The 16,041-nt window shown below is 38.9% G+C and overlaps 6 protein-coding genes across 6 annotated transcripts; 2 read left to right on the forward strand and 4 right to left on the reverse strand.

Annotated features, from left to right (window-relative positions):
- Positions 1–10: 10 nt before the first annotated feature.
- Positions 11–2,239, reverse strand: BATDEDRAFT_19546 (uncharacterized protein). The gene is made up of 8 exons (XM_006678843.1): positions 2,211–2,239; positions 1,940–2,065; positions 1,098–1,134; positions 947–983; positions 696–873; positions 462–590; positions 313–389; positions 11–117 (listed from the first exon to the last, which is right to left on the reverse strand). The coding sequence occupies exons 1-8, from the start codon at positions 2,212–2,214 to the stop codon at positions 34–36; spliced, it is 672 nt and encodes a 223-aa protein (XP_006678906.1). The 5' UTR covers positions 2,215–2,239; the 3' UTR covers positions 11–33.
- Positions 2,240–3,076: 837 nt separating this feature from the next.
- On the forward strand, positions 3,077–4,729 carry BATDEDRAFT_36953 (uncharacterized protein). Its single transcript, XM_006679073.1, has 5 exons — positions 3,077–3,320; positions 3,398–3,576; positions 3,677–3,963; positions 4,069–4,244; positions 4,388–4,729. The coding sequence occupies exons 1-5, from the start codon at positions 3,140–3,142 to the stop codon at positions 4,549–4,551; spliced, it is 987 nt and encodes a 328-aa protein (XP_006679136.1). The 5' UTR covers positions 3,077–3,139; the 3' UTR covers positions 4,552–4,729.
- Positions 4,730–5,337: 608 nt separating this feature from the next.
- On the forward strand, positions 5,338–6,787 carry BATDEDRAFT_24874 (uncharacterized protein; the record flags this gene model as incomplete). Its single annotated transcript, XM_006678889.1, has 6 exons — positions 5,338–5,463; positions 5,581–5,677; positions 5,737–5,810; positions 5,911–5,938; positions 6,008–6,229; positions 6,321–6,787. The coding sequence occupies 6 exons, from the start codon at positions 5,338–5,340 to the stop codon at positions 6,785–6,787; spliced, it is 1,014 nt and encodes a 337-aa protein (XP_006678952.1).
- Positions 6,788–6,816: 29 nt separating this feature from the next.
- On the reverse strand, positions 6,817–9,333 carry BATDEDRAFT_88527 (uncharacterized protein; the record flags this gene model as incomplete). The annotated part of the gene is made up of 1 exon (XM_006679198.1): positions 6,817–9,333. One exon carries the CDS (start codon positions 9,328–9,330, stop codon positions 6,871–6,873), a length of 2,460 nt encoding a protein of 819 aa, XP_006679261.1. The 3' UTR covers positions 6,817–6,870.
- A 1,327-nt stretch (positions 9,334–10,660) lies between these two features.
- On the reverse strand, positions 10,661–11,788 carry BATDEDRAFT_3524 (uncharacterized protein; the record flags this gene model as incomplete). The annotated part of the gene is made up of 5 exons (XM_006678761.1): positions 10,661–10,697; positions 10,801–10,968; positions 11,050–11,331; positions 11,421–11,490; positions 11,566–11,788. Coding segments are annotated over 5 exons (780 nt in total), but the record flags the coding sequence as incomplete, so codon positions are not given.
- A 2,862-nt stretch (positions 11,789–14,650) lies between these two features.
- On the reverse strand, positions 14,651–15,767 carry BATDEDRAFT_88529 (uncharacterized protein; the record flags this gene model as incomplete). Its single annotated transcript, XM_006679199.1, has 3 exons — positions 14,651–14,764; positions 14,847–15,117; positions 15,641–15,767. 3 exons carry the CDS (start codon positions 15,765–15,767, stop codon positions 14,737–14,739), a joined length of 426 nt encoding a protein of 141 aa, XP_006679262.1. The 3' UTR covers positions 14,651–14,736.
- Positions 15,768–16,041: the final 274 nt, after the last annotated feature.

A 16,041-nucleotide genomic window follows, 5' to 3' on the forward strand; every position in this document is an offset into this window, starting at 1 on the left:
ACTATCATATAATTCACTCGAAGCTTTTATTCATCACTGATGTGCCTTTTTAACTGGCTTTGTTGGTGACGTCGAGTCTGCGTTGTTCTTTCGTTTGCCAGCACTCTGAGAAAATTCCTGTAAATAGTTCCGATTAATTTAGGAATTGATCTAGATAGTTTGATAAACGATGCGTTCAGGGAAAGTAGTAAATGCAAAGGTAAAGTGGAATATGGCATCGAGTTGGAATAAAGAAAGTATCAATCAACATGATCAAGTTGTTGCTATCAATTCATCAAAATCTGAAACCATGAAAAAAGTATTCAGATTTACCTTTTCAAAGTAGGCTTTGGAGCCGATGGGATCGGCTTTCATCGAGTGAGATCCTTTTTTCCATCCAACGGGGCAAACTAATCACCATCATAGTATCTCTTATTAAAACCTTGTGATTGAGAGCAAATCAAAAGCATGCCAAAACTCACCATCTCCATGCTTTTCATGGAACTGGAGAGCATCAATCAAACGGAGAACTTCATCGACACTGCGACCAATAGGAAGATCGTTGATTTGCACAACACGCACAATCTGATGTGGATCAATGATGAATGTACCTGTTGGAATTCAATTGATATACATGTCAGTATGAGATTTAAAAAACTGATGGATTGACCAGAAAAACTATTCAAATGTGCAGCCATGTTAATAAAAACTCATACCACGAAGAGCAACACCAGCATCAGATCCACTTTCAACCAAAACACCGTAATCGCGGGAAATAGTCTTGGTGATATCAGCAATAATGGGAATCTTCATATCGCCAAGGCCGCCTTCTAAACGGGGTTGCTTGGTCCATGCAAGATGAGAAAATTGAGAGTCGACAGAAGCAGCAACAACCTATTCAATTTAAACAAACCCACTCATGTTAATATCGGTCATAAAGCAATCAACAATCAAAACTAGTACATACCTCAACACCAATCTTTTTAAACTCTTCAATGCGATCACTAGAGCAAATACATTCAATGTTGAATAGTTCAAGGGTTACTACACCCCTATAATGCATATTTGAAATGGGTGTACAACTGCATCAACATGAATTGATTCATCACTCTACAAACCTGAAAGCAATGATTTCCGTCGGACACACAAATGTGACTAGGTATGATTATAAAAAACAATCATTATATTTGACCACAAATTGGAATTAGCAACCACACTATACACATCTTAACTAGTGAGTTTTAACCACACTTGTCAAGGAAATTACAGCCGTATTCACGCAAAATATAATATTAAATAAGAATGTCAAACAGCCAATCTGATGGAATGGATGCCAAATTTACTGAACAGTATTGTATTTTTTGGTCTTTGTGCTCATTGTTGTATGGATCAACTAGGTGAATGCTCACATCACAGTTTTAGTCAATCCTACGTGTTCAATATCCAACTCTCCTTTCCTCCAAACATTGAGTGAATGACAAGGAAACAACAGTTGCATTGCTGGGATGTGCAATCTCTTGAACTAGAACGCGAACGTATCTGATATTAGAGTACAATAAGGGTTTGTACAGTTGGACAAGATCAGAGCAAATTCGAGATTCAAACTTGATGTTTGTAAAGTGTATGATTGCCAAATGATCAAAAAGGGGATTCAAAACCAAGTTTGATTTTGCGATATCAAGAATGGATTTGTGTTTGGAGCAAAGTTGAAGAAGCAGTCGAGTCAATTGTAATAGGAATACGTAATCATTATATATTCCAAAGACAATCATTGCAAGATAAATACAAGTGTTTCATTTTGCATGAATACAATCAACTGCTTAAACATCCATGTATTTGTCCGCTTCATGTAGCATGCAAAAAAAGCAGGTTCCAACTCCAATTTTTCCATTCGAAAAACTCATCAAGGAATGCCATAGATCATGACGATTATCAAGCCATTACAACTCAACACACTTACAGTCAAGAGGATAGAAGAATAAAACAAGGTATTTTCCCTTGTACTGATCGAGAGTGACTTCTTTGAATGCACCATTGACAACAGCCTGGGCAGTGAAAAAAGGAGCTTTTTGTTGAACCGTTGCAACTATATTTACATGATGAATTGGTAAAGTATTTAATTAATATTCAACATCTATGCGTTGATAGCAATGGATCCCTGACACCACTTGAATGTAAATGGCAAGATTCAAATAGAATCCAGGAAATGACAAACAACAAGTAGATAATACCCATCGTGGCAGAGCAAGAGTCGATATGAAAGGATGCGGTGTTGAGAGGAAGATTTGCGATTTTTGGATTTCGAGTTGCGAATGGCAGACACAAGTCATGAGCCACGTGGTCCTGACTGCATGCTAGACGCGAAGTCGACTCTGGAGATTGGCTCAACTTGGATGGAAAGTTAGATCTCAGGTTGGTTTCCAAGGCTGGGAGTGCCAGTTGTGAATCATTGGATAAAACATCAACCTGTTCGTATCGTATACTTTTCTTTCTGGTATCCATGGCTCCATGCTGTTTTACTCTATACACCACAGGTGGCTTGGGATTGAACGTTTGGCTGCTGCTCTTGTGTTGCTGTGTTGAAGCAGTACTTCCCATTAGTCAATTCCAATTTAAATATATATATATTTGGATTTAGCTATCTTCAAGGTATAGTCAGCCCACTATTATCTTTGAATAGTCTTGTCAAATCTGCGTAATGGTTGGTAATAAATGTGCTGGTAAGATGCAATGCCAAACCAATATCTCTGACTGAAAATACCTATATATTGATATGTTCTTTATTGGAAAAGTTTAATTTTTAAACTTGGTTCGTAAGCCATTATTCAACATCGTATAATGACTGGCATAAGCTTTCAGATTGCTTTGCATAGGAAGCAGTGGGGAATTGCTTTATAGCCATTGTTGAACAATTATCCACATGATACTGTCTAGATGCCATCGGTTTCCAATCAGGCATGCATAACCAAAGCAATTAGACAAGTTTGTGTAGAATGGATTCGGCTCAATCCTTTTGGATGTCATGCTGGATCTGTCAAAAGGGTCGAGTCTTTAAAAAGCAAATGAAACGTATGAACTAGAAAGGATTGAAGGGACTGAAAGGACTCAAAGAATCAAAGCAGTTGCATCACCATCTCAGCCAACCAATCCAAATAGAATCATGTCTGTCACTGCTGCTATTAGCACTCGTGCCTATATTGGTTCACTCCTCTGTCAAAGAGACTCCTTTGCACGCACTATTCAGACTGTCGTCATCTCCTGTGTTGAATCGTCAGTTTCTGGCTCTACTGATGCTGTTCATTCCAAACCAAAGATGTTTGAAGTGGTATTGGCTGATACTGGTTCGTTGGCATCAATTCGGCTGGCTAGATGCCTGTTTGGGTTTTATCTGATAGTTGTTTATTGCTAATTAAAATAGTCATCTTTCCAACTGGTGGTGGTCAACCCAACGACCTTGGTAAAATCAATGGAATTCCAATTGTTGATGCTCGAAGGGTCGGACTGGACTGTGTTCATATCCTCAACAATCCTGTCGAAAAAGACCAGGTTGTTCAGGTTGATTTAGACTGGGATCGTCGCTTCGATCACATGCAGCAGGTACTTGCACTAACGCTATATTCATTATGCTCAAACCTAGCTAGATTTATTTTATACTCACTGCAAATTGTATCGGGATACAATGCACATTGCATTCTAGCACTCTGCCCAACATCTTCTCTCAGCGATTGCACAGAAAGAGTTTGACATGAAAACTGTTGGATGGAGTTTAGGAAAAGCGGTCTGTTACATTGAAGTCACAGCTGAGCCTAAACAGCATGTACTGGATGCGCTTGAACAACAAGTCAACGCATACATTCGCAAACGGATCGCAGTGTCTGTTGTTGAGCATGACATGAATGAACATGATATGCCCAAAAAACTTCCCAGCGATCTGGATGGTGCTGTGGTACGATGTATTACTTTTGATGGATTGGATAATAATACGCAAGTGTCATTGCCTTGATTCGTGTTCTGATCATGACTGTCTGAAATAGAAATCAATTACACGGCTTAATGCTGATATAAATATCCTGCTTATAAACACTATAGATGCTGTGGAACCCATGTGGAAAACTCGGCAGACATTCAGTGCTGTAAGCTGTTGCATACTGAGCGTGTACGTGGTGGAAATACTCGTGTGTTTTTTGTTGCTGGCAATAGGGTTTTCCAATCCTACCAATCTACCTTTTTACGTAACCGCAAGCTCACTGACCTTTTAAGTACAGGTAAATTGCTCAAAAGTTATTTTACTAGTACAAACTTTTCATTGAACTGCGTTTTACAATGCAAACATATGCTAACTGACACGAGCTTTAAACGTTTGCTTTTCAATCTATTCTATTCTATCGTGCTCAACAATTATGTTTAGGTCCGGAAAACTTTGTTGAGCGTGTGGAAGGACTCAAGAAAAACATCAAGGAGTTGATAAAGACAAATAAGAAACAGTCCAAAGAAATTGCCGCACTTGAAAAGTTGAAGCTAGGCGATTTAGGGACTACTGCCAACGCTAGTCAATCGATTGCAAAACAGTAAACAAAGCAATGCAATGTTTGATTATATTCTTGGTTACAAAAGATATGCATGCTTTATAAAAACAAAATGACTCCATAATCAGTTAGCACAAGCAATAAACTAACACTTGATCTCAACAATGTAACGAGCAACCCATACTGATTTATTTTTAGCAGGTGTTGAAATAAAGTCGGACTTTAAAAACATTACAATATATAATTACAAGTATGCATTATACAATTGTTAAAACCTCATAACAATCGAGCCCAATATCTAATGATTGCACTATTAATGTGTCAAAAAAGGATAAAAGACACGTTTAAAACTATAGTTTGATTATGTATCATACGATGAACGTTGTGCCAATCGAATTGAAAGTGTCCATGTGTACTACAAAAGGAATATTCTGGAAATACAGATATTGTATTGATCTTGCAGTGATTGTCTTGGAATAAATAATGGTTAAATATTCATTGTTTTATTGAATTTCTGTTGTATCCTAATATCAGATACGTTTTACTCGAGAACATCTCAGAAATGCAACTATACATGTCAATCGCTTAATGCCATAATGTTTGTTTGAAAAAAAGAAAAGCTAGAGATTCAACAAGTGTTGAGGATATGGAATGTGATGCAAACATTCGCTCTGTATTTTTGTACAAGAATGAACAAAGAGTTCAATAAACCAAGAGTTTCAATGGCACATTGCTGCACAGTAAGATTGGCACCAATCAAACATGACTGTTTATCATGTATTTTGGCACCCTTATTTAATGTTTTATTTTACGTGAATACGGCTATAAATACATGACTGGACAACGTAATATCACCCAAGCTGAGCTACTGCAATGGTCAGTAATCAATTCTACTACTGAAACCGAAGATGCTCCTGCTACATCAAACCAGAATGCTCCTGCTCGTACTGAACCCATCGTATGTATGCTTGTTTCATATGATTCGGCAACTGGATTTTAATCCATGTTTTTTGGCATTCTTTGCATTAACTTGTTGTATGATTGAACACTGCTATAATCATTTGTTGCGGTTTAGGATTCCAAATGGATTGACTTGATTCTAGGAAAGGGGGACGCTGTGCGTATGAAGGGTAAATTGGAATACTTTATGGTTGGCATGGCAGTAATTGAAAGTCTACTAGTAAACAGCTCAATTGATCAAATGTAATGCATCATGTATTGATTGATTTAGAGTGTGTCGAGGCTGCTCTGGATGAAAGCAGAACTGAACAAGTCCGAGTTCTCGCCTGCGATGAATTGGAGCTGGTAGGTGTCTTGAATGCTAATACGAATCCTATCATGTTGAAAACACAGTTTCAATCTATATGGCCTTTATATTAATGCACTCGATATAATATTTATGCAGTTGGTAGAATCTCTAGATAATGCAAACGGTGAGTTGAACCATTTCAACATGAATTGGATTTATAACAGTTTCTGACCATTTCATGACTGGACAACAGATTTGAAATCACTCAAGTTATGGCAGCCCATCATTAGTCTTCTTTCATCAGATTTGGCTCAGTTGCGCATGTATGGGGCGTGGGTATTGGGCACAGCGGTTCAAAACAATCCCAAATCTCAAAAGGATTTCATGGATGCCGGAGGCATCGCTCCTATTCTCAATCTATTGGAAACAGATAAAGATGACACTGTCCGCACCAAAGCATTCTACTGTATATCGGGTATGTACATCGACTTTTCTGTCTAACCATGAAACTCGCCTTTGGAATTGAATATTAACGTTTGTAATCTGTCTTGAATGTCTTGCTTTAGGAGCCATTAAACACAATAAGCAGGTGTTCGAGGCATTCTATGCACGTAACGGATTTAAAGCAGTCTTGACAACATTACAAAATGCAGACATGAGTCTCTTGCGCCGTGCAGTATTTTTTTGGCGTGCATTGCTTCTTGATCATGGTGGTGACGAAACACACGCAGACACGACCGTATCTGACTTGACTGCTGCTGCTATCAGCGAGTTTGCTGTTATTAGCATGGTCATTCAGATGATTGAAAGTGGAGATTTGGATTTAATTGAAAAATGTCTGCAGCTATTAGAAACAGTGCTGACGGTGTGTCCTACAAGTGCAGATGCAGACTCATTGCATGCTATAAAAGGAAAATTTTATTCCTTGACTGAACAAAGACTAGCCGAGTTGGAAAAAGACAAAGAAGATGTTGGCGAAGCAAGACTGCTACTCCAGAAATTGGCATGTACCGCATCGTCTCTAATACAATAAAAGTAGTTTTAAAGTGATCAATAGTGTTTAGAATGTGTCTGCTGTCTTGTTTATTTTGTAAAAACATAAGCACCAATAAGTGATTATTGGATTTCAGGGGAAGATACAGATGTTGACCGCTGTGGAAAAGAAGGTCGTGGTGACGTGGGAATGGCAGAAGCAGGAATGGCGACAGAAGCAGAATCTGTAGATTCAACCAAAGACTGAGTGTGAGATGCTGCACCGGGTGACGAACGACCAAGTGGTGCTGAAGACTGTCCAGCAATCGTATCTTGCTTAGAAATGCGATCAAGTCGCTCCTGAAGAATACCAAGTGGCATGGTTTCTGACAAAGTGCTATTTAATTCAAGTGATTCAACACCACGCTCTGGTATTGATGGTGGATAGGATGGAGCATCGCTGAGAAATGATTGTACATTGACGGCAAGAGCACTGTTGGGTCGTACGGCTTTGATGCTTTTAAATATTTCGTGCCTGTTGGCACATTGAGCTACTCCGATTCGAGCGTAAAACATGGAACTCTTGAGTACAAGCACTTCCATGTACAAGTCTTTTGAGGCTCGAGTGGTGTAAAGTCCTTGTCGTACATCACGCACAAAGTTATAAAAGTCGCATACAGCTACCAAACGATCGCGACAGTTGAGGCAGATTGGGAACCAAGTATCCTCGGACACATCAGAAATGCGAAAATGGTAGCGATACTCTTCATCCTTTCCGCATGTAGAGCAACCAGATGGGCCGCCGCCTGACCCGGAATTGTCACTGGATCCCATACTGCCCAAGTTGGCATTGGACAATGCATGGGTTAGTCGCTCAAGTACTGTTTTGTTGAATACACCTTGAGTTGGGGTTTGCGTTTGTAACCCACTTTTTCCAGACTTGGTATTAGTGGAGTCTGAAGACTTGGCAGCAGAGTTTACCTTTTCTGCAGCAATTTGTGCCTGTTTTTTGTCTCTAGATTTTAGTTCATCCACTTGTGTACTTTTCATCTGCTCGATAAAGCAAGTATGAGCAATGATTGCATCAATAAACTTTTTTGTGGATGTTCGAGGATTTCCGCCAAACCGAAGACACGGTGTCACATCATCTTCTAGTACATTACGCATAAATGTTAGTGTGTGCAGTTTATTGGCCTTGGCCTTGGTAGCCAGTTGCAGAAACTCTTCAAAATGACCAAATAGTAATGGGTTGATGAGCTGATCCTGTGCATTTCCGGCGTAATCTGTTTGTACTCTCAAATTTGCAGGCAGTTGATTAGCTCTAGATAGAGCAGGAGCGTCCAGTCTACTTGTAGTCGAGTCGTCCAATTTAGCAGATTGTAGCAAGTGAGAATTTGTAGCAGAATTAGCCATCATGCGAACATGTGTTTCTGTAGCTATTCGCAATCTTTCTTGCTCCGCTTGCACTTCTGCCATGCGAATACGAAGCTCCCTTAGTTGTGCTTGTTCCACCTGCAACCTAACTTTAGTTTCGCCCAATTCCGCAGCCATGGACTGTTCCCGTACCTGCACTTCGTGTCTCTGTCTTGCTTCATTTGCAACCATACTATTTGCTTCTTCAAACAGCGACTTTGTGAGTTCTTCTAATTCATCCTGCACGGTTTCTTTAGAATGTTGCAATTCGGCTCTTTTTTCAATCTCATCAATTAGCTTTTCTCCAAGAGTTTCCAAATCCCGTTTGATTTGAGTCAATTCATATTGCTTATACTCGAGCATCTCTTCCAACTTTTCCGACTTTGCACGCAGTCTTCCCATTTCAATGGTGGATTCATCTTGACGAGTGTTGGCGGTATCGAGTTTTTTACGATAATCTTCAGCTTGTGCTTCGGCAATGATTTTCTCATCAACTATGCGAATGACCGACCCGATGCCACCGCCACATTTGCTGCAGCGACGAGGGTCAGAGCCAAGAATATATCCACATGGACATTGAGGATCATTGCCAGGTAATGGATGCTGAGAAATAGCCAAAGCATCAGTACTGGGAGTTGCAGAAGAGAGAGTGCTAGTAGCATTTCCAGTACTCAATGGAGATATGGACAAGCCTGAAGGCAGTTTAGAGAAAAGACCAGTAGAAAAGAATCCACCACTCGTTGGCGACTTTTCAGTCTTTGTAGGATTATTAGTTGAGCTAGGAAGACGAGACATACCAGACGCATTAGAAGGAATAGATTCAGTAGTTGTAGTAGAATGAAAAGTCAATGCAGCAGTATAGCCAAGACTGTCTTGTCTTGGATTGGTAATCAAGGATGGTTGCTGTAAAGTGTTTGCTGATTGAGTCGATGAGTCCAACGAGTCTTTGCCAGTTTTTGAGGGATTGACAGCAGCATTACAGGTTTCCGAGTAATAAGCATCGGGATGAATAGCTGAAGGAGAGAGTGGAGAAGTGATGGCCAAAGCAGTTGCATGTTTGGAAGAAACAGCATTCAACCGATGCTTCAAAGCAGCCAAGCGAGCAGATGCATCGTCTGAAGCCAATACAGGAGAAGTCAATTCATTCCCATTAGGAGACGATGCATTGGATGGCAGCAGAGAATCTGACATTCGCAGTTGTCGATTTGAATGTCAAGTCGATTTGATTTTTATTGCAAATGACAAAACTGCAAGATGTTGCTGATGCTGCAGTCTCGATCAACTCTCATTACTTTAATCTATCCAATGCTGTCATCAGTGACACCACGTTGAGTGACGTTGTTCACATTCACTCCGAATTGTTAAAGGTTGTTTGGTCATGTCAAGACTACATTGACTTTATCTAACCTCGTTGACTAGATAACATCTGAATACAGGTCAGTTCATGCCGATACTCTGGCATGGGAGTCGACTGTTCTTTTCAACCAACATTCTCAGTTACTGGACCAACTCATTCATTCACTTGATACTCTTCTACAGTCCAGTCTGAATGACTCCCAGCTCTTGAACATATCTCCACTCGCAGAGTTGGTTTCGAATCTATCCAAACAATCTCGACTTGTTCCATTTCAAAAGTCTATCTTGCCGTAAGTTTCATCAAAAACTATTCTCACGATTGGCCTTGTTAGTTTCTGACTCAAAACTACTATATAGACAATTCAAAAAGGCTTTACAGGATCTTGTATGGATGGTCGAGGCATGGACATCTGACTCGCAAGATAGATTCAATGACGCACAGCAACTACAGTTGGTGGGATCTTATGCGAGGCAAGTCAAAGTCATGGACAAGCTAAAGCAGACTTTGTCTGATTTGCAAGCGTATCGAAGTTTGATTGCTCCCCACTTGAATAGTTTAGACTCTCTTGGTGATTCACAGCCATATTCACATAAAATGTAACTTTTGTATTGATCTTGCAGGGATTGTCTTGGAATAAATAATGGTTAAATATTCATTGTTTTATTGAATCTCTGTTGTATCCTAATATCAGATACGTTTTACTTGAGAACATCTCAGAAATGCAACTATGCATGTCAATCGCTTAATGCCATAATGCTCGCTTTGAAAAAAAAGAAAAGCTAGAGATTCAACAAGTGTCGAGGATATGGAATGTGATGCAAACATTCGCTCTGTATTTTTATACAAGAATGAACAGAGTTCAATAAAAAACTGGATGCAATGTTTGGTATTTCTCTGATTTGTAAACAGTTTGTAATAAGCAATATCTATTCATTGCTCAAAATACAAGAATACTTGGATTGAATCTCGCTAAGATTTACGCTGCTCAAACTTTTCAAAACGAGCCAAATCCTTTCGAGTGATTGTGCCAGGTCGCCACCATCCTACTGTAGATTGCTCCTGAATCTGCCGGATACTGCTCTTGGTATCGCTGCCGCTGTATAGTTTTCCTTTTAAAGTGCATTCTAGAGCCTTTTTCACGTGTCGCATTAGTATGGTTGTGCAGTCTGTTGACTCTCTCATTGCACACATCCCCGCTTCCCTAAATTCAAAAAAATACATCAAGTTGCAGTAGTAGAAACTGTAAATACAATCAAGAGTGCATGTCTTGTCAAGGCATGCTACCAAATATCTCAGATTTATACCTGATGAGAGACTCGATATCTGCACCCGTGTAGTTGCTAGTTGCCTCAGCAACGCATTCGTATTCTTCATCGGATAATACAAGAGCTGTGCCGTTTAAAGGATACGATTTTAAAATACTCAATCGATCAGATGCTGTAGGCAGACCAACATAAATATGTCTATCCAGTCTTCCTGTAGAATATACAATCCAAATTCAGAAAATGCCGAAAATCACAACTTTATGCAAATTTTAAAACAATCTATTCAACCTACCTGGTCTTAAAAGAGCATCGTCCAATTTTTCTGGTCGGTTTGTACAGGCTATAATAGTGACTTCCTTGCGTTCTTGCAAACCGTCCATCTCATTTAAAAGTGTCGAAAGTACACGCTCATTGACCCCACCAGTTCCATCTTCTGTCCATTCTCGTCTTGTTGCAATTGCATCAATCTCATCAAAAAAGATAATACAAGGCAAAAGCTGTCTAGCAGAGGCAAATAAAGATCGAATATTGGCTTCGGACTCGCCAAGATATTTAGAAAAAAGATCCTGACTAATTATTCAACATAATGGTTTAGCTAAAATACACTACAAAACATATCTACACCAATCTTGCTTAAATCTAAATTAAATTCAATATACCTTTTTACCGTGATAAAATTCATATTAGATTCCGTAGCAATAGCATGAACAAGCATGGTTTTACCACATCCTATTCAACACAATCAATCAGACTTTAGCTTGACAATATTTTAATCATGTCAAAAACAGATACATTTAAAAATACCTGAAGGACCATACAACAGCAGCCCAGAAGGCGGGCTGACACCAAGTTTTAAAAATGCTTCTGGGTATTGAATTGGCCATACCACTAGCTGGAAAAGTCGTGATTTTACATGATCATATCCACCCAATTTTTTCCAAGAAACATCTCGTTTGGTTGTATCAAACCCAATACTTGCTGAGTTTGATGGTAAAATTTGAATAAGCCACGCTGTTAGCGAATTCAAATATCTATCAGACTTGATAGTCTCATGCTGATTTATATTCAGCGTATTGATTTGTTGTGACAACTCTTGAAGTGCTGCTTGATCTGTTATTGGGTGCTCTATTAGCTCTTGTTTTACAAAAGTATAATCTCTAGTTTTCAAGCATGCATGTGTAGCTCGCGTAATTAATAAAAACAGATCGCGTGTTACATATCCTGCAGTAAGCTGCACACAAAACATTAGCCAATCAGTGCCAATACATATTTAAAAAAGCTTGGTATTCGACTGAAAATAACACACTCACCTGTGCTACTTTCTTGGAAAGCACAGAAACGGTTTCATCGTCTACTATTTTACCATGGACTTGCTCAAGTAGTCCAAAACATGACTTTATCAACTGCTCTCGTTCAACTGCAGTTGTAATACCAAGCTCAATGTTTTTAGAAAACAACGCGTGATTGCTTGAACTAGGCTGCAAACAGGCTGATAGTTTGGTTGGATCTACAACTGTTGCCACTATGCATACAGTCGCACTAGTCATTTCTGATAGAATCTGTACAATATGCCGCGTAGCTTCTTTTTGATCTACATCGTTGAGTTTTGCATCTGCCATATAAAAAGTTGAGCATTCGGCTTACCAAAAGCACGATACAAAGCTTGGAATGCTATTCAAACAGTGGCTTACCATTGGAAAGAAGATCCAACCCATCAATGTATAACACACTTGGTGCACTTAAAATAGCTTTCCATACAGCCTTCCGTAATGGAGTCAAGTCTCCTTTTCTACTTGTATTGGTTCTTAATAATTGCAGCTCATCACAAATGTGAAAGTATATCAATGGAAGTTTAGCACGTTTGCATACAGTGTTTCTAAGTATAAATTCAAAAGAGATTTGAATATTCATGTGTTTAGACAGAATTAAACACGGCAGCTTATTAAACAGTTGTATAGAATCTTACACAACAAAAAACTCTTTTCCAGTTCCATGTGCGCCAGATACAAATACTGCGCGTGTAGGCTTGATTCCAAGCACTTCATAATGACGACGACGGTGCAAAGAAGACCCTATGTTTAAAATACAGTGTTGATTTCATACTGGTAAGACAAGGTAATGCTAAACATTCGACAATTCAGTTCAATCAAAACTGACTCGTACATATTAATTCGTTGAGTGAAATGGCCTGTTGCTCATATGCAACCAGATTTTGGTGTATCATGCGCCGGTGATAGTATGTTGGATTAAGAGTGATTGGCTTTTCAAAAACAAATCTAAATAGATTGTCTATTTTAACAGCCAAAGAAATTTCACGATTGTTGCCAGTAATCTTTTCAACAAAAAAGACTCCGATGCGTTTGTTTCTTGGAATCATGATAATGGTCCCTAAAGCAATCTAAAATTTGATAGATTACCAAAAAATCAATATAGAGCGGGTAAATTTAAAGAGCTTGAGATTAAGACGGACTACTTGCACCTACCACAGTTCCGTGCATTTCTTCGCAGCTCATAGTTGTCCAGTTTTTTGCACTATTCAATACCAAATGGCCAGACTCATCAAGTTCGTCAATTGTTTCTTCTGCATAATGTATCCCTGCTGAAGTAGGAGTCCATGGAAATGTTGATACTCGTGATAAATGGATTGACAAGGTTTCCAAAGTTGAAGATTCTGAATCTTCACGCAATTGAACGTGTGATGAAATATTTGATAGTAAAAACTCTTGACAGCATACTTGAATCTGAGTTACTAATGGAGTAGTTTTAGCCCATGCCAGTGTATCAGAGTTGACCCACCAGTTAAAAACCCAAGATGGAATAACGATCATGGAACATTCGTTTGAACCTGTGCTGGATTGAGATTCAGGATTTGCTGGATCAGAAACGTCATTGAAAACTGCTGGACTTGTTTTTGTGTTTGACATGACAATTACCCTGAAAACTGCCGGCAAGGCATTAGAGTCAGATTGAGGTTGTATGCGAAGGTATGAGCCTGTTGACCATCCATGTTTCTGTGCGACATAATTGCTGCAAAAAACCACAAAGTGGGTATTAAACAACTCAAGATCGCATTCAGTATTTAAATCTTCTGATGAAGAAACACAATGTGTATTTGATGGATTAGATGGTATTGCCCAGAATACTGATGTTGCCATTGCTAGATTAAATGCAATGAATTGTAATTTTGAGTAAATTTAATTTTGAATCACGTGACTATTATTGACATTCAGACTTTGACTTGTAAATCACTCTCTATCGATCACTACACATAGCAATCCATGTCTGCAACAAAGGTAGCAGACGTCTTACACAAAATAGTGGGTGGAAGCCTCTTTGTGTTCACTGTTTTTGGAGCGTTTAACATGGTCAACATGTTTATATATAAAAATCGCAGAGCCAATCTTGCTGAGCAACTGCTCCAAGAAGAAACAGCTGTAAGTATTGTTTCCATCTGCCATGCAGAGCTATTAAATGCATGAAACCACTGTGACAGGAGCTGTGCTTGATCAATCTATATAGAACACTCACTTTTAACACTGCCAACTAACTTGAATCTCATTATTACCAACTAGGATGTTTTTGCTGCGCATTATTCTCCAGCAATAGAGAGCTCAGTGCCATCATCGCAATAAATGCATGTTGTTGCTATCTAAATGAATATGTTGTGCTTGCATTTGGAATAGATCAATGACTATGCCTATGGCTGAAGTTGGTCATTGCGAGTCTACTAATGTAAAGTAGTCACTAGAGCTTAACTGATCGTCACCCAGACCCAAAAACATTGAATATATTCTAGCATATACATGCAAACAACAGACATTGCTGCTAGATCGATGAAGCTTGATTGAGATCTCATACTAAACTACAGAATACATTCGTATCATACAAATAATGAATGAAGCTCACAGTCATATTCATTTGGTAGAACATTCCTCCATAAAGCAGTGCAACGTTGACACTGCTCACATAGTGCATTTAGTGGTGGGCACCATGGCTTCCGCTTCTAAATTAATCATAAATGCAATAACGCAAAATAAGTAATTGCAACAACTGTGCAAACCAATGATTAAGTGACAAAAGCTTACCCTTCAATGTTGTAACCAATGACGGATCCACGGCCAACCATTTCACCTACAAGGAAGAAGCCATAGATCTTGACACCATCCAAGGCAAAGGAAGTAACCTGGGAAAGAGTTACCTTTTTCCATTCACCATTATAAAAGGCCTGGAAAAACTTGGCAATACCCTCCTGAGCAACTCCAACATTGGGGAAACTAGTGACTCGTTGGTGTTTAGCAACTTGAGAAGCAAACTCGAGACCAACACGACCATAGTAAATCACTGGATCCATTAGACCTGAACTCGGATAATATATCAATGCATGGTGCAATAATGGATCAAGCATTCGAGTCAGCACAACGGATCATGATTTATAACAGATCAAATTCAATTGGGCATGTAATAAAATGATGCAAAGAATCAGTATTTGAAATGAACACAGGAAAAGTATGGTGTTGTGACTATTAATTATGAGTACTATTAGATGAGGATCAAGATCTAAACTTCAATCAGGAAACTGGGAACTGGCTAGGATAAAGAATCTATCATGCAAGAGATCAGCCGCTGACTAGTGTCAATAGTCAAGATTGCCAAGTGATAAGCCAGACATGGATTCTGAAATCAAAGCCATAAACAAGAATCCTAAACTATTTACTACAGAGTTCAACAGTCCAACTCATCAAGAACTATTGATATGCTTAAAGTCTTGTTTCTATCCTGTATGTTCCACATTGAAAAAGGAGTCGACAAAATGAAGAAAATGCCATTTCCAAGATAGGTGAAGCCCAAAATAAGGATTGATTGGAAATAGAAAAGTTACCTTGAAGACGAGTAGCAAATGATGAGACAACAGGCTTTGCCTTTGAAGCTACAGTTGAAGCATCAGTTGAAGCAAAACGACGGCCAGTCAATTGGGCAGTGGAGCGAAAGAAGAGCCTGCTAGCCATTTGGGTTATTGAGCTGTTGATAAAGATGAAAACGTGCAATCGATTTCAATCCAAAAATGACAACTGTTGAATTTCATGTGTTGCATATTCAATCTGTTATAAGCATAAATGTATGAATTGTCATTCAACATTCTAATTTCAATCCATCGTTGCTAATCTGGATAATAAACAACCAACACATGCATTTACATTGTCATGTCTTGCTTACTTTTAATGATCGTGTGAACCATTTCACACAGTACTCGACCTATAAAACCATTCAATTCCTGCACCA

The sequence above is a fragment of the Batrachochytrium dendrobatidis genome (genome assembly GCF_000203795.2).
Source record: "Batrachochytrium dendrobatidis JAM81 unplaced genomic scaffold BATDEscaffold_6, whole genome shotgun sequence".
Classification (NCBI taxonomy): domain Eukaryota; kingdom Fungi; phylum Chytridiomycota; class Chytridiomycetes; order Rhizophydiales; genus Batrachochytrium; species Batrachochytrium dendrobatidis.